General features: G+C 38.6%; 1 protein-coding gene across 1 annotated transcript; it reads left to right on the top strand.

Moving 5' to 3' along the window:
* Nucleotides 1–776: 776 nt before the first annotated feature.
* On the top strand, nt 777–17,906 carry GJB7 (gap junction protein beta 7). Its single transcript, XM_007076941.3, has 3 exons — nt 777–887; nt 15,664–15,821; nt 15,948–17,906. Exon 3 carries the CDS (start codon nt 15,975–15,977, stop codon nt 16,836–16,838), a length of 864 nt encoding a protein of 287 aa, XP_007077003.1. The 5' UTR covers nt 777–887; nt 15,664–15,821; nt 15,948–15,974; the 3' UTR covers nt 16,839–17,906.
* The last annotated feature ends 310 nt before the right edge of the window (nt 17,907–18,216 follow it).

The raw sequence follows: 18,216 nt of genomic DNA, 5'->3' as shown, positions 1-18,216 counted from the left end.
GGCTCTGTGCTGACAGCTCAGAGCCTGGAGCCTGCTTCGGATTCTGTGTCTCCCTCTCTCTCTACCCTTCCCCCACTCATGTGCTGTCTCTCTCCCTCTCAAAAATAAACATTAAAATTTTTTTAAAAAGTAAGTAAAATGAAGGCCTTAAACTTCATAAATTTAATATCATTTCCAAATGTGAAATTCTGTTTCTAAGCTATTCTTCTTCCAAGAGAAAAATGATATTTTAATTTCCACATATCTTTAATTGTAACCAAATTTGTACCTAGAAATAAAAAGATAAAGTACTTTCTCTTTCTCCCCTTCTTCCTGCCTCTCCCCTGCTTTCTCTCATCTGTTTGTTATGTACTTACAAAGTGTCTGTTATTGATGCTTTCTGGGTTTGTGAGAGTGATTTTTACTATGCCTTCTTACTTTCTGGATTGCTAAGAGTAGGGTATATGATGTAAAGTTAAAGTAAGTTCATCAAAGATAGACTGACTTAAATTATTCTCTATCAACTCAATCCTTTAAAGAGATGAAAACCTTTCTCTCATTGTTCCAACTTCTTTGTGTAAATAATGACAAGGTTTTATAAAAAGAGATGTTCAATGAATTGTGTGTATGTGAATGGCTTTGAATTAGTTTTTCCAGTTTCGATTCTCTTTTAACATATATCGTGAACAGCAGAGACACAAGAGTTCTCATCTAAGTTATGAGCCAAAACAAACGATCAGGTTACACCTGTTTGGCTTATGCTACCTTGGAAACCACTAGACTCCATTTGCCTGAGCTTAAAGTACTAGCTTCCTCTCAGGGAAATAATATAATCAACTCATGATTTTTTTTTAATCAAATGAACAACTAACTGGATCTCTTCTTAATCTTCACATCTGTGCCAATGGGTAAGTTAAGCTTATTTCTCTTATAATAGGATTTGTTTATGCAAGGGAAGATGGCATTTCTTGTAATTGGGTAGTCATTACCTCTTTCCAAAAAGTTTTGGTGAGAGAAGTAATCCTAATTATTACAAACTAAATGCACTGCTATCCAGTTTTGTGCTGCATCACACACACCCTTTCTGGATAAGCTGCCTCTAAGTAAATGGCCCATTTGGAATGTGTGAGTGACTTGGGGGCTTTGTGGTTGTGGCCAAGTCAGAGCACCTGGCTTGAGCACAGAATGCGAATGAGTGGAATTTGGGGGCATAGTGGAACAGCCCAGGACCTCTCAGTGGCCCCTTCTGTGTGGCTTCAGGATAACCTTTGCACTGTTCCGAAGAGAGGACCCTCTAAAAATGTCAATACCTTTGTTCATACAGGAAATTAAAATACCTGGCAAGAGGTATATATATATACAGGTGTCGGCCTGTGTGGATACTGTTTTACTCAGCATTGTTCCTGTACCCTCAATGTTGACAATTTATTTTTTTAGTATACTGTTATTTATATGTAATGAGACCTAAAATTAGATGTGAAATAATTTTACAGCCACAGGCTAATCCTTAGACGTATAGCTCTTATGCAACTGTATTTACAAAAGAAAAATCAAATATCACAAAACCAATAAAATTAAAATTAATTCAAGTTTAGTGGACAAACGACACAGTTTGGCTAAAATTAAATTACTACTCACTAAGAGAATAAGATACTGACTGCAGAAGCCCAGATTCTTTGAAGCTGTGGACCCACCGTGGGTTGGGTAATGGCTTGTTCCTTGTTCACTTGTCTCCATTCAAACTGCCAGCAGGCTTCATTCACGCTGTGCTGTCAATATGCCTTCACATAGCTTTCTCTTGAGCAGGACCCATCATGTGTTGTTTCTTGGAAGCCCAGATAATGAAAGTTTTGCAACTTGGTTCCAGTATGATTTCAAATACGACATAAATATCAGAGGTCGGCAAATGACCTCTACAAAGGCCAGATGGTAATTAATTTAGGGTTTGAAGGCTGTGCTATCTCCACTGAAACTAGTCAACTCTGTTATTTTAGCATGAAAGCAGCCATAGACCATAGTAAATGAATGGACATGGCTGTGTCCCCACAAAACTTTATTTACAAAACAGGTGGAAAACTGGATTTAGCCTGCAGGCTGTATAGTTTGCCAAACACTGGTAAATATGAGTACTGAAATACTGTGGCTATGAACTAGTCCTTGGTTATGAACTAGTCATCCAGCATTGTTTTGTTTGTTTAAGATCATAAAAACAAAATACAAAATACACACATATAAACTTCTCATAGACCCTTGAGAATCTAATGACAGACCTTCAGGGGTCATGGATCCTGGGTTTAGAAACACTCTGCTTTAAGGATTTTCCAAATAGGCTACTGTTAAAAGTGAAAATGCCTTGTATTCAAATAGGGCATTTTACAGAATTTGCAAGAGTCAGCAGGTGGTGCAAGAGTCAGCAGGTGGTGGAAAGAGAATCTGAGAGGAAATTCTATTCTTTAGGGGTTAAATAATTTGTGTACAAGGTAGCACAGAGTTGTTAATGAACCAGAAAATCCAGCCTGCTGAGGGGGAGCTGGAGACCAGTCATTCGGGATCTGGGTTCTGCTGCTGAGTTTTCTACTGAGGAGTTTCTGTTACTGAGTTTCTGGAGGAGTCTTGCACAAGCCCCCTTCTCTGAGTTTCCATTTCTTCATCACTACATTGGGGGCCATACCACAGACGATACCAACCCAGAGGATGGAGGTGAGGGTTACATGAGATGCTGTGAAACTCTTCAGAAACGCTCAAGCACTATCCAAGGACAGGCACTGTTATTACTGAGACGTGAAAGAGGCTGCCTATGAAGCTGGCAGCTTTTTCATGGCTTGTCATGGTGGTCTGCAAGGATATTGGAAGTCCAGTGCCCCTCAAACTCAACTTGCAAAATAGCACTTTTTAATAACTTCAGAGCAGGATTCCGGCTCCCAATAGTGCCAGGGCTCCTTAGTGTTTTTGTGCCCATTCAGGGCACAGAGAAGGCATGTGCTTATAGATGGCTGAACCACACAAGTAGTGAAGACTCATGTCAGGAAAGTTGTTGGCATAAAGGTTCGTCCTGTAATAAGTGAAGGACAGGTGGGCTGGTGTTCAGTCCCAAAGGCTCAAAAGCTCAAGTGTATGATTCACCCCAAGTTGAATCAGCTTTAAGGGATTCATTAACCAAACCCAGAGGAGCCTGATTTATAAGGCGCCTCTTCAGGGTATGTAATCTCAGGAGAATACCCTTGCACAGTTTAAGGAATCTCCTCAGCAAGAAAATTACTACTCAGAGGTTGCTTGGTTAATTGGAAGAATGAGAATCAAATGATTGTAACAGACATTTAATCAGGATGTAGAAAAGTCACATTATTAATTATCCTTGCTGCTACTATATGGTTATTGTAACTCATTTTCTCAACCCAAAACTTGTACATGTTCTCATTAGTTCTGACATCAGTTTAGCATGCTTGCAATAGGGTTATTCCAGAAAATCCAGAATCCTTGGTTGCAGAAGAAAATGATGAAGTATTTTACACATGTGCAGATGATATTTTCCCTGTATATAGACTGATGTAGACATTGAGAAGGTCTATGTGGTTTCTGTTCACGTATCATTCACACAGAGCTCTACTCTTCTGCTAAACTTTGCTTCCATATCATTATGCCAGTGCAGGACCACATGGTTGATTAGCTTCTACCCATTTTACTCAGGTACCCTCTGGTTGTGGGGAACTATATGGGAAAATAAGTTTCTAATTCTCACCTTTATGTTTGAGGTCTTACATAATTTTACACCTTTATATCTACTAACGTTCTGGTGTTTTCCAGTTCCCAGGAATATGGGACAGATGGTCTCTTTGGGATAGGTTTCTTCTACAAATTGCTAATCCTTTCCCATGAGGCTTTTTACTCATTTCACACTCAAAGGAGGTATTTGTCTCCAAATTCTGAGTTACTTTAGTCTGACTATGCTCTCCACCCAGGATGTCACATTTTATGGAGGCCCGTGATTGTATTCATCATGGTGTTGTTGTTGTTTGATCAGTTAGTAGAAACTTAGTATAGTTGGTGGAAGATTTTTAGTCAAGTCTTTTTGGGTCCTTCAACTTTCACTAAGTTCATAATGATGATATTTAAATTCATATTTGTTATATATCAGATGATATCCTAACTGCTTCAAATGAACTTATTCATTTGTATCTATTTACTCATAGCTATACTAATGCAAGTTCCTTCTGAGAGAGTAGACTGTGATGTGTACAAATTTTTTTCCTCTATGCATTCTTTTGGTTGTGACTCTGAAATATGTGGCACACAGGGGATAGTTATTTTAAATTTGACACTTACAGAGGCGCCTGAGCAGCTTAGTATGTTAAGCATCCAACTCTTAATCTCATGGTCAGTCATGAGATCAAGCCCTGCATTGGACTCCACGCTAGGCATGGAGCCTACTTAAGATTCTCTCTCTCTTCCCTGCTGTGCCCCCCTCCCCTGCTTGCGCTCTCTTTTTCTCAAAAAAAAATTTTTTTTTTACATTTACACATTTTTCTCCAAAGTCTGCATTTTGATGATTAGATCTCTGCCATGAAGATAAGAGTTAAAACAATTCATCAATGTTACTAGGGCCTTCCAACTCCTCATTACAATAGTGCATGTGCACGTGTGCACCCACACACATTTCATTTGGGATTTTTAACAGAATTATGAAATACTTGAATCAATCAACACTGATGCCAATCCTGAAAAAAAAAAAAACAAAACCTTGCTGTAAGTTTAACATTTGAATTTGTTGAGTAAATAGGAATGAATGGATATTTTCTATTAATATTAGTATTAAGTATAATAGCAAAGTGATACGAAAATTACTTTAATTTCTCATCTTTCAGCTCAGTTTTCTTAACGTGGTCAATGGAAAGAATTATGGTCCTCAAAGACTGTATGAGTGACTTATTCTATGTCAAAGAGCAAAAAAATTTGAAACTGAATATTTCACCTGAGAGTCAACATTCAACTTTGCTATTTCTTTCTTTTCTTATGTGTGTGTGTGCTTTATGAAATTCTTATATTTCATCTTGATTTATATTCACAACAAACCTCATGAAGTCAGCTTGGAGAATATTAGTATCCCCCTTTACAGATGGGGAAACTGAACCGTCCCAAGAGTGAACTTCTTGTTTATAGTGACATAGCATGGAACAGCCCACTCCAAAGGTGCCATGTAACCTGGCTGGACCTCCTTTTCCAACCTCATCTCAGGCCATCCATCCCTCATTCACTGAGGTCTAGTCACATGGGCCTTCTGTTCCTCAAATTCATTCTGTCCAGCCATTCCATTTTCCTAGGATGTTCTTCCTCATATCTTCATGTAGAGCTGACTCCTTGTCTCTTGGGGCTTGATCCAAAGGTTACCACATCAGAGAGGCCTCCCATGGCCAACTGAAAGAAGCTCTCCTGGACCCATCATAATTACATTACTCTGCTTGTGCTTCTTCACAGCTTTCATCATTATCTGATATTATCTTATGCATTTGTTTCTTGTTTGTTTCTCTCACTCCCTAGAATATAAGCTCCTTGAGAGCGAGGTCCTTCTCTACCTAGCTTGCTCTTGCACCTAGAGCATATATTTGTCATAATTTCTAATTGCATATTTAGGTAACTAAAAAAAAACATACTTATTTAACCTCTATGCTGTAAGTTTTTGAGAGAAGGAACGCTGTCTATTTTGTTTACTGCTGTGCAACACAGATTAGGCACCTACAACTTTGCTGTTTCTTTAGCTACATGCAGCTAATAAACATTTACTAAACAGCCACTTTATGCTAAGCACTTTGGAGTATACAAAACAAGTAACAAACATGGTCTTAAGGCATGTTAAAGCAAGGCATAAGGTTCTTTGGTGAGAAACACCAAAGTCTATATGAGAGCCACCAAGGGCTAAAATATGTGCTAAGGCTTAAGGGCTACAAATATGAAGAGAAAAAAATCACAACTTGGAGGGCAATAGTGAGGTAGGGCAGGGAGGAGGGAGGAACAGCATGAGCAAGTGCATGGAGATGAGAAGAACATGAGGCCTTGAGACAGGAAGACATAGGTAGGTGGGTGGGAGGATGAACCATCTGACCAAAGTGGGTATTGGTGAATGTTGGTAGACACAAGAGTGTAAGATCTTGAACACGAAGGTGAGACTCGGAAACTTATTCCAGAAGTCTCATGGAAGCTAGAGAGTATTCCCAAGCAGAAGAATAACAGGATGGAAACAGCATTCTAATCTAGCAGTCAAAAGCATGGAGTGGATTTTAGGAGAAAGTCTGGGGGTATCTCCCACTTGCTTTTCTTGCAGAGATGAAGCAAGATGGTCTGAATCTCAGGTCCATCCAGAAGTTACAGGAAGTGGGGACCTCAGAGCAGACTGCATAGTTTTGTGGAGAACATAGCAATTTAATTAAGGTGGAGATAGAGAGGCTGGGTATAAGGAGAAGAATGATTGAGTTTTCCAAATGTTTCTGAGCTTTAGAGCAAGCTGTGTTCCCATTTGTTACTGAATTTTGCACTGTTACTTAGGCACTGAGTACACAACAGAGGACAATCAAAGTACTTGTTTAGGTTGCCACATAAAATATAGATTGTCCAGTTAATTTTGAATATCAGATAACTAATGGATACTTTTGGGGGCGCCTGGGTGCGTCAGTCAGTTAAGCCTCCGACTTCAGCTCAGGTCATGATTTCACGGTTCGTGGGTTTGAGCCCTGCATCAGGCTCTGTGCTGACAGCTCAGAGCCTGGAGCCTGTTTCAGATTCTGTGTCTCCCTCTCTCTCTGCCCCTCCCCGACTTGTGCTCTGTCTCCCTGTGTCTCAAAAATAAATAAACATTAAAAGTAATTAAGAAAAAATAATGGAATACTTTTTCAGTTTAAGTAATCCTGAATATTGGATGGCACAGTAAGAAATTATTCATTGTTTATCTGAAATTCAAATTTAACTGGACAGCCTACATTTTATTTGCTTGCTCAATCTGGCATCCCTAGTCCTTTCTCTTATAGAACACACAGTATCTTCAGATATTAGTCATATAAATAAGTGATTATAAGTTATAAATGGCACGAACGAAAAGATGCCAATATTGTAAACAAGAATACCAAAGAAGACTAATTTAGATTGGTGGGGTCACAAAAAGCCTCTCTCATTCAGGTGAGGGAGACAAGATCATCTCAGGTAGGAGGAACAAAATGGATGTAGGATCTAAAGGAGGAAATGAAAGGAGAGGAACATGCCTGGAATTCACTGTACCTTGGGGATGTGCAAGATGAGGTTGGAGAGACAGGCAAGGGCACCACTATGCAAGGCTTCATCGTCTGGTAAATATTTTCCCTTTTTTTCCTACCCTAAGTGCAATGGGAAGTCGGGTTAGAGGTTTAAGCAGAGAAATGATAGAACGAGATGATATATTCTCCATTTTATTTTCATTATTATTTTTAATTTTTTAATCTATATTTCTATGTGCACTTTTTCAAATTTTTATTTAAATTCTAGTTAGTTAACATATAGTGTAATATTGAACTTAGTAATTCATCACTTACATATAATACCCAGTTCTCATCATAAAAAATGCTCTCCTTAATACCCATCACCCATCTAGCCCATCCCATGCCCATCTCTCCTCCACCAACCCTCAGTTTGTTCTCTATAGTAGACAGTCTATTATGATTTGCTTCCCTCTTTCTTTTTTTCCCCCTTCCTTTATGTTCATCTGTTTTGTTTCTTAAATTTCACATATGAGTGAAATCATATGGCATTTGTTTTTCTCTCACTCACTTGTTTTACTTAGCATAATACATTCTAGCTCCATCCACATCCTTGCAAATGGCAAGATTTCACTTTCTGATGACTGAGTATATTCCTTTGTGTATATATATCACATATTCTTTATCCATTCATCAGTCAATGGACATTTGGGCTCTTTCCATAATGTGGCTATTGTTGATAATGCTGCTATAAACATCAGAGTGCATGTTCCCCTTTGAATCTGTATTTTTGTATCCTTTGGGTAAATACCTAGTAGTGCAATTCCTGGGTCATAAGGTAGTTCTACTTCTAACTTTTTGAGGAGCCTCCATACTGTTTTCCAGAGTGGCTGTACCAGTTTGCATTCCCACCAACAGTGTAAGAGGGCTCCTCTTTTTCTGCATCTCACCAACATCTGTTGTTTCCTGTGTTGTTCATTTTAGCCATTCTGATAGGTGTGACGTGGTATCCCATCGTTATGATTTGATTTCCCCGATGATGAGTGATGTTGAGCATCTTTTCATGTGTCTGTTAGCTATCTGAATGTCTTCTTTAGAAAAAATGTCTATTCATGTCTTCTGTCCATTTCTTAACTGGGTTATTTGTTTTTTGGGTGTTGACTTGATAAATTTTTTATAGATTTTGGATACTAACCCTTTATCAGATATGTCATTTGCAAATACCTCCTTCCATTCTGTAGGCTGCTTTTTAGTTTTGTTGGTTGTTTCCTTTGCTGTGTAGAAGCTTTTTATCTTGATGCAGTCCCAGCAATTCAAGTTTGCTTGTTTCCCTTGCCTCCAATGATGTGTCTAGCTAGATGTTGCTATGGCCGAGGTCAAACAGGTTGCTGCCTGTGTTCCTCTCTAGGATTTTGATGGTTTCCTGTCTCACATTTAGGTCTTTAATCCATTTTGAATTTGTTTTTGTGACTGGTGTAAAAAAGTGGTCTAGTTTCATTCTTCTGCATGTTGCTGTCCAGTTTTCCCAACGTTATTTGTTGCAGAGACTGTCTTTTTTTCCATTGCATATTCTTTCCTGCTTTGTCAAAGATTAGTTGACCATATAGCTTTGGGTACTTTTCTGGGTTTTCTGTTCTGTTGACTGATCTATGTGTCTGTTTTTGTGCTAGTACCATACTTTTTTTTATATTAAATATAATTTATTGTCAAATTGGTTTCCATACAACACCCAGTAGTCATCCCAACAGGTGCCCTCCTCAATGAGTACCATACTGTCTTGATGACTATAGCTTTATAATACAGCTTGAAGTCTGGAATTGTGATGCCTCCAGCTTTGTTTTTCTTTTTCAAGATTGCTTTGGCTATTCGGAGTCTTTTGTGGTTCCACACAAATTTTAGGATTGTTTGTTCTAGCTTTGTGAAAAATGTTGGTGGTATTTTGATAAGGATTGCATATAATATATAGATTGCTTTGGATAGTATAGATATTTTAACAGTGTCTGTTTTTCAATTCATTAGCATGGAATGTTTTTCAATTTCTTTGTGTCCCCTTCAATTTCTTTCATAAGTATTCTATAGTTTTCAGAGTACAGATCTTTTACCTCTTTGGCTAGGTTTATTCCTAGGCATCTTAGGATGTTTGGCGCAATTGTAAACAGGATCAATTCTTTGATTTTTCTTTCTGCTTCTTCATGATTGGTGTATAGAAATGCAACAGATTTCTGTATGTTGATTTCATATCTTGCAATTTTGCTGAATTCATGTATCAGTTCTAGCCATTTTTTGGTGGTCTTTAAGGCTTTCTACAGAAAGTATCATGCCGTCTGCAAATAGTGAAAGTTTGACTTCTTTCTGATATAACCTCCATTTAATTTATTTGCAAAATTTTTAAAGTGCATTTATTTATTTTGAGAGAGAGTGTGCACAAGCAGAGTAGTAGAAGAGAGAGGGGGGGAGAGAAAGAACCCTCAGAAAGCTCTGCGAGGTCAGCTCTGAGCCTGATGAGGGACTCAAACTCACGAACCATGAGATCATGACCTGAGCCCAAATCAAGAGTTGCATGCTTACCAACTGAGCCACCCAGGCACCCCTATAATTTCCATCTTATTTTTTTTATGTTTATTTATTTTTGAGAGAGAGAGAGAGAGAGAAAGACAGAATATGAGTGGGGGAAAGGCAGAGACAGAGGGAGACACAGAATACGAAGCAGGCTCCAGGCTCTGAGCTGTCAGGCACAGAGCCTGACACAGGGCTCGAACCCATAAACTGTGAGATCACAACCTGAGCCGAAGTTGGACGCTTAACTGACTGAGCCACCCAGACACCTCTATAATCTCCATTTTAAATGTTAATCTAGTTATTGATGGAAAACAGGTTGGATGAGGGCAAGAATGAGAAAAGGGGAGACAGATAAGAAGCTTTTATGGTATACCAGGCAAGAGATGAGGAAGGTTTGGATTAGGGTGCAAGCAGTGTAGATGAAAGAGTGAAAATTTGGGGGATATATTTCAAAGGTAGAAACTTTGGGCTTCAATATAGATTGGATGTGGGGTTTGGAGTAGGGAGAAGGTGAAAAACAACTTCGAAGTTTCTGGCTCAATGCTAGTTGCATGGTGGTACAATCTACTGAGGTGCCGTGCTTTTGCAGGGAGATGGAGGGTGGAGTAAGCAACACCATGAGTTCACTTTCAAACATTTTGAATTTATGAGATGGCATCCTAGTAGAGATGACAAGGAGACAGGTGTGGACTGGACATACATAATTTTGGGAGTTATAGACACATACGTAGAGGTAAGAGAGATTGAAAAGGATTCACCACATGATTTTCTTACATAGTAACCTTGCAGATATGGTTTGATTTGTAAACATCCATTCTATAAATGCAACAGTGATAGCTCTCTGATTTATTAGTGTTTATTTTTTATTAGATCTTTCAGATTTAATTTTGTACAATCTTATTGGAAAAAATATGGACAACAAAAATCATAAAAAATAAAATCATATAAGAACTTATTTCATTGATGAGTATTATATTTATTATATTATATTACTATTCTTTCTTTTGTCCCTGTTTCTACTCCCTATACAACACAGTTCTCCTAAAATGTTCAGGCTATTTGGACCCCTATTGTTTCCTTCTATTCTAAATAGTTTCCTTCCACCTACTTTTTGGGGGAACTTTATTCATTGTGGTAAAATACATATGACATAAAATTTTCCATTTTAATCATTTTTCAGTGCACAATTCAGTGGCATTAATTACATGATTTGTATTGTATAACCATCAGCACTATTTCCAAAACTTTTTCAACCCCCCCAAAAATTTGTAATTACTAAGCAAAAGCTCACCATTCTTTCTTCCTTCCTTCCTTCCTTCCTTCCTTCCTTCCTTCCTTCCTTCCTTCCTGTCCCTGGTAGTCTCTAATCTACTTTCTATCTCTATGAATTTCCCTGTTCTACTGTTCTAGAGACTTCATACAAGTGGAATCACACAATATTTGTCCTTTTGTATCTTACATATTTTATTACCATAATGTCTTCAAAGTTCACTCTCACTGTAGCATGGATCAGAACTTCATTAACTGACTAATATTCCTTTGTATGTGTATACCACATTTTGCATATTCATTCTTGATGTAACTTGGGTTGTTTCCCACATGTTGGCTATTGAGAATAATGTTGTGATGAAAACTGTCATACAAATATCTCTTTGAGTTCCTATTTCCAATTTTGGGCTATATATCTAGAAGTAGAATTGCTGGGTCAGATGGTAATGCTATGTTTAGCTTTTTGAGGAACTGCCAAACAGTTTTCCACAGTGGCTGCCCCACTTTACATTCCCACCAGCTTTGTACAAGAGTTCCAATTTCCCCACATCCTTGCCAACACTTGTTATTTTATATTTTAAAAACTACACCCATCTTAGTAAGTATTGTAGCTTTTTTTAAACATTAAAAACAAATTTATTTTAGAAGGAAAGAGCATGAGCAGGGGAGGGGAGAGAGAGGGAAGGAGAGGGAGGGAGAGGGAGAGAGGGAGAGAGGAAGAGAGGGAGAGAAAGAGAGAGAGAGAGAGAGAGAGAGAGAGAGAGAGCCTGACGCAGAGTCTGATCCCACGACCCTAAGATCATAACCTGAGCTGAAATCAAGAGTTGGACACGCAACCGACTGAACACCCAGGCACCCCTTCTTATAGCTTTGATTTGCATTTTCCTAATGACTAATGACGTTAAGCATCCTTTCACCTATGGATTGGCCGTTTGTATATCTTCTTTGGAGATATGTCTATTCAAATCTTTTGTCCATGTTTGAGTTATCTTTTGTTGTTGAGTTTTAGCAGTTCTTTACGTATTCTGGATATTAAAACTTACCAGACTCCATTTTTAATTTAGATAAAATGTTTGGGGGAAATCTTCAATTCCCAAAATTATTCATGATATTGGCAATATTGAATATTTTACTTTCTGAAAATATTTAATTAATTGAATTTTCCAGATGAAATTCCTGTGCGCTTAACTGCTAGTTCTCAAGAGAAAAGAGAAAGTCATAGGAAAATTGGTACATTAGAATTGGCAAGTAGAAACTCTTTAAAAATTGGGAGTAATCCATAGTGACTTAAGAAAAGGGATAAATTAAAGACCTTTATTAAAAATAGACAATATGAATTATTATTAAGAGATAAACATGATGAGCTAATGACTTCAAACTAATGACTGCTTTCAAATGCTTAAAGGACTATTATATAAAGATTCCTAACTTATCCACCTTCAGAGGAAAAAAGTTAGAGAAAAAAACATACTAACTTGCAATTGGAAAGCCTTCCAATTTGATACCAAGAAAAGGCTTTTGATGACAAAATAATAATAATAATGCTTACTGATCACTACCATGTGTCAGACTCTGTTTTGAGCCCCACGTGATTAGTACTATTATCATCACAGCTGAACTTGGGCTTGAACCCAAGGAGTTCAATGCTGTGCCCAGGCTCTTATCCGCTATACTAAACCACCTTTGTTAAAACTGGACTAATATTAGAACACCTTTCCCTCCTAAGAAAAGCCACTGCCTTTCTATCAGCAGAGAATTTCAAAATAGGATAGACAATTATCAGTCAAATGAAATTCATGATTCTTACACATTTGATGGTGTCAGTCTTCTAACTCTATTCAAACAGCAGTTTCTTTCTTACTGCTTTTCTTTTAGCAAAACAGTCTGGATCTACTCTTGCCTTCCTCCCTTTTCTAAAATGACCAGCAGGGTACTTTCAAATGTTTTGTAACATTACATAAATATCCTTTTAAATAATATGGACAAATGCCCAATGACACATGTTGTAGGAAAACATAATACCTTTTGTTTTCCCTTTTTAATCTTTGGGACTTTGTTTTAATAATTCATGGAGACATTGACCTTTCAGGTGGATTTGAGACTCCTTTTTATTTAATACAATTTTGTTTGTGTTCTGAAAACCCAAGGACATTGAAGTATTTATTCCCTGCTCAATAGACCACTGTGTACATGTATGTTTGTTTTCTCTGAAAACATCTCTTAACCTTCATACATCTCCTCAGGGCTTTTGCGTGTGGGCTTGCTACATATTGTTTCCCCTGTAAGAGGTAATGTGCCATGCTCCAACAGGTGTGCTGCTATTAACAATATCCCAATTTTCTTAACCTCCTCATTCCTCTCACATGATCATTTCCATGATACTCTTTCAGCTGAGTTAGAGAGAAAGCAAAAGGTAATTAATTTTTGTAATAGAAAACAAGAACTAAAATGGCAAGAATTTCACCTAAGAAATCACAAAGTATATTAGTGGCAGACCTGGAGCTCTAGCCCACATCTTCTGATTATAGCAGAGAGTTATGAGAAGTGGTTTTCACTTGGAGAGATTCTGTCTCATCTCCACAGGGTACATTTGGAAATGTCTGGAGACATTTTTAGTTGTCCAAAATGGGGAGGTGGTGCTACTGGCATCTAGCTGGTAGAGGCGAGAGATTCTGCTAAACAACCTACAAGGCATAGGATAGCTGCTCCAACAAAGAATTATCCAGCCCCAAATATCAATGGTGCCACCGTTGAGAAGCTCTGTTTTAGAGTGATGGAAATTAGATTTGAACCCCCTGCATCTTATTTTGTGACCTTGGGAAAGTGGCTTCATTTTTCAGAGTGTGCTTTCTCATCTGAAAGAACAAAACATCCACCACCATAATCAAACAAACCAAACCAACCAACCGACCAACTAAACAAACAAAACCCCCACATTCCAGGGTAGTTGGGAGAGACCAACTCAAAAGCACTGAACAGAGAATGCTGTGTATATAATGGGCCCAACAAACATAAATCAGGGAATCTAATTATAAGAAAAGATGGAAGCGGAGTGTGCCAGAAAGACAACATCACTGAAATGAAAAAGAAGGCTCCCTAGTTTCCTTTCAACTTTTATATAGAAAAGGGCAAAAGAGATGGAGAGAGGTACAAGATAATTAAATAGCATCAAGGACATATTAGGAGGAGAGGGGAAGAGATGGTAAGACTGGAAATAGAAAGCTGTGAGAAGGCTGTACAGGTGAGAGAGATTTTAGCAGTGACCTGGAGATGAATTTGAGAGATATTTGGAGGGAGGAATCAGAAGAATATTGTGAATAATTAAGAAGGGTCATAAAAGGGGCACCTGTGTGACTCGATTACGTGTCTGACTCTTGGTTTTGGCTCAGGTCATGAGCTCACCATTCCTGAGTTTGAGCCCCGTGTTGGGCTCTGCACTGGCAGCATGGAATCTCCTTGGAATTCTCTCTCTCTCTCTCTCTGTCTCTCTCCTTCTCTCTCTCCCCCTCTCTCTGCTGCTCCCCTGCTTGTACTCTCCTCACCCCCCTCTCTCAAAATAAGTAAATAAATATTTAAAAAAAATTTTAAAGGGTCATAAGAGAGAGAGGTCCAGGATGAATATGAGATTTCCAACTTGGGTGCTTGGGTATTGGTGATGCCATTAAGCAATAAAATCAAAGAGCAGAGCAGATAATAAATTCACTTATAGATACTTCAAGTTTGAGAGGCCTGTGGCATATTTAAATGATAACCAAGAGGCAGTGAGATATGGAAATCTGGTGAGAAGCCAAATATTTGAGAGTCAGAAATCTGAAAATGGTAGATGAATCCCTGGGAGTGAATGAGATTTTCTAGGGAGAGCATATGGAGTAAGAAAAGAGCAGAGGACAGAGCTTTTACGAATTAGACAAAGAAAACTAAGATGGTACAATCAAGAGAATCAGAACAATAGAGAAGATAGAAACAATAGAAAGAAGATGATCCTGGATGCCAAGGCTCAAAGAGTTTCAAGAACACAAGAGCAGGCAACAGTATCATAGAAAAATTAAGTGAGATCCAGAGTGTCCAGAAGATTGGCAGGTCAGTGGTAGTGCTAATTTTAGCATGCAATGATGAGCAGAAAAACTAGACTCAGTGAGTTGAAGAGTAAATGATAGTTATAATAGTAGAAATAAGGGATACAACTTAAGCACATTTATTTGCTGAGATGAAGGAACCAGTGAAGGTTGAAGATACAGAAGCAGGGAAAATGGATAAATCAAGAGTGGGGTGTAGAGTTGGAATGATCATTTTGAGGCAAGATGAGGCTGACCCCTCCCTCTAAACTGTGTAGAGCATGTTAAGTTGGGCATTGATGTAAGTAGACCTGCAGGGGTGAGGAAACATGAGTTCGAAGAAGTTCATATTGGAGACCCTCACTTTTCACTATGGGACTGTAGGTGAGCTCAGTTGTTGGTATGGGATATGGGACACAGGACATGAGAGGAGCTAGGGGAAGGAAATAACCTTTAAGGATTGGGGAGGGGCATTAACAAACTAGAGAAAGTGAGTAGAGATTACAATTTCAAGAAGCTGGTATGTGAGGGGTATTTCAAGGTGCCAATGTCACCTTGGGATTCATATCTATTTTTTTTTCTAGATCACTAACAGAACCCATCCATCCTTAGAAGCAATAAGCTGGAAGGATTTCTTTGAAAATGAGATAGTGTGTGTGGGATCACCAAATAAATTCCAAACTTAACTGGGCAAGAAATCAATTACGTCTGTGGACCAATTGTGTCATCTCCTTGTATGAATGTGAGTCCTCAACAACCAGAGTTGAAATTCGACTTTATCGTCCATAATTCATAATCAAGTAAGACAGTGGAAATGATCAATAAAATGAAAATAAATGAATCTTGATGAAATTGTTTTCTTTTGCAGAATCTTACCTTCTTTTGAGCCTAAGTCATGAGTTGGATGTTCCTCAGAGACCTCCTAACTGGAGTAAATAAATACTCAACTGGAATTGGGCGGATTTGGCTGGCTGTTGTGTTCATCTTCCGTTTGCTGGTCTACATGGTGGCAGCAGAGCATGTGTGGAAAGATGAGCAGAAAGAGTTTGAGTGCAACATTAAACAGCCTGGTTGCGAAAATGTGTGTTTTGATCACTTCTTCCCCATTTCCCAGGTCAGACTTTGGGCCTTACAGCTGATCATGGTCTCTATGCCTTCACTTCTTGTGGTTCTACATGTAGCCTGTTGTGACAGTAGAGAGAAAAGGCACAGAAAGAAACTCTATGTCAGCCTAGGTGTGATGGATGGGGGTCTGTGGTACACTTACCTGATCAGTCTCATTGTTAAAACTGGTTTTGAAATTGGCTTCCTGGTTTTATTTTACAAGCTGTATGATGGCTTTAGTGTTCCGTACCTTATGAAGTGTGATTTGAAGCCTTGTCCCAACACTGTGGACTGCTTCATATCCAAACCCACCGAGAAAACGATCTTCATCTTCTTCTTGGTTATTACCTCATGCCTGTGCATTGTGTTGAATTTCATTGAACTGAGCTTTTTGGTTCTCAAGTGCCTTATTAAGTGCTATCTCCAAAAACACTCTAAGACACTCAAGTCTTCAGTGTGTGAGTGCCACAACCTCAGATACATTGAATGTGGTGGGATAGGGGCTCCTCCCCTGCTCCAGAATTGCCACTCAGACTCAGCCATTAGCACACTGCACACCCCTGAACCTCCTCCCTCCCAAGGTAAAACAAAACTGCTTTGTGATTCACAAGAGGGTTGGCAAGGAGAATCTGCATCCTTCCTAAGCAAGACCTAAGCCGTGTTGGAAAACAAAGGGTGTCAGCCTTAATGTCATTTGGGAAAATTTTTAAAAAAATTTTCAGTATGTGCTCAGTTGTACACACTAGACAGAGATCTCATTGTCATAGGGTTCAAGTGGATATGTGAGCTGTGTTTGAATAGTTAATTGCAAATTAGTCTGAAAAAATCCAGTGAATGGCATTCTCTTAAACGCTTAGATCTGTCACCTGGAAAATATAGAAAGTGACATTTCTGACAAACGTGATGGCTTCCAAGCTGAGGTTGAGGCATTGGCAATCTTTCCAAAGTGGCAGCCAAGGCTCCCCTCACTCAGCTCTACACAATCTTTGCAGAGAAAGAGCATGGTGAGGGCACAGTAGCAGGTAGCCAAGGCAAACAGAAGCACACTCAGTGAGAAGGCCTGGCCTGGGGAAATGACCACAGAGCCCAGGCCTCTGCAGTTTAGGTCTCCCTGGATATAAATGGACTAGGGGAGAGGGAAGAAAGCCATAATTTGTGGTTTCCAAGTTAATACAAATATTACTGGGGACATGTCCCACTTAAGCCTGAACCTAGCAGATACCTGAAAGGGTCACTCCAGTCATACCAGAAGGCAGGTCCCACCAACTACACAGACAGGGAGCAGGTAGGACCCAGAAAAGGAACATACCCACTTGATAATTACTTAACCCTTCTCTTTTAACCACTGAACATTGAATACTTTGTAAATTTCTGTATTTATTGGACCTTTTTATGATCAGGAATTCACAGTGTGTTATACAATATGTCATAGTTTGCCTACAATTTACTAGTACATCTCTCTCTAGAATGGATAATAAAATGTGTACTATGCTGTTACATTGGTTTGAAAAATGCAAAAAAAAAAAATAAGGATGCTTATTATTACTTTATTTGGAGACTAGCTCTTTCTTATTTTTAAAAAAATCATATATTTGTATTTAACACTCTAACAGACGTGCATTTCTCCAGAATAAAAATGCAGTGGTTTTGTTGTGTTATTTGGCTGTCCTTGATATTGTTACTTGACTGCACGGGTACAATTATTCTGTGAAATAAAACTTTTCTGACAATTTTAGAGCAGGACTTGCAGCCCTGCTTGATAAAAATAGTTCAAAAATCATTCTTGTCCACTGGGATTTTTTTTAATGAGAAATCAGTGCATAAAAATGTAATTTTAACTGAAACTGATTATGTCATGTCTTCCATGGCCCTGCCCTCTTCAGCATAAAGTCACTACAATTCATGCAGGTTTTCCCCTTCTTTCAATTTATATCCCAGATCCCTCACTGCTGCACTCCTGAGCTTACATTCATTTGACATGAAAACAGCCAATCTTTGCAAATGCAGGTAACCACTAAAGGATTTAAAGGAAT

The sequence above is a fragment of the Panthera tigris genome, chromosome B2 (assembly GCF_018350195.1).
Source record: "Panthera tigris isolate Pti1 chromosome B2, P.tigris_Pti1_mat1.1, whole genome shotgun sequence".
NCBI lineage: Eukaryota > Metazoa > Chordata > Mammalia > Carnivora > Felidae > Panthera > Panthera tigris.
The sequence above is the reverse complement of the archived record's forward strand: the minus strand, read 5'-3'. Positions and strand labels throughout refer to the sequence as shown.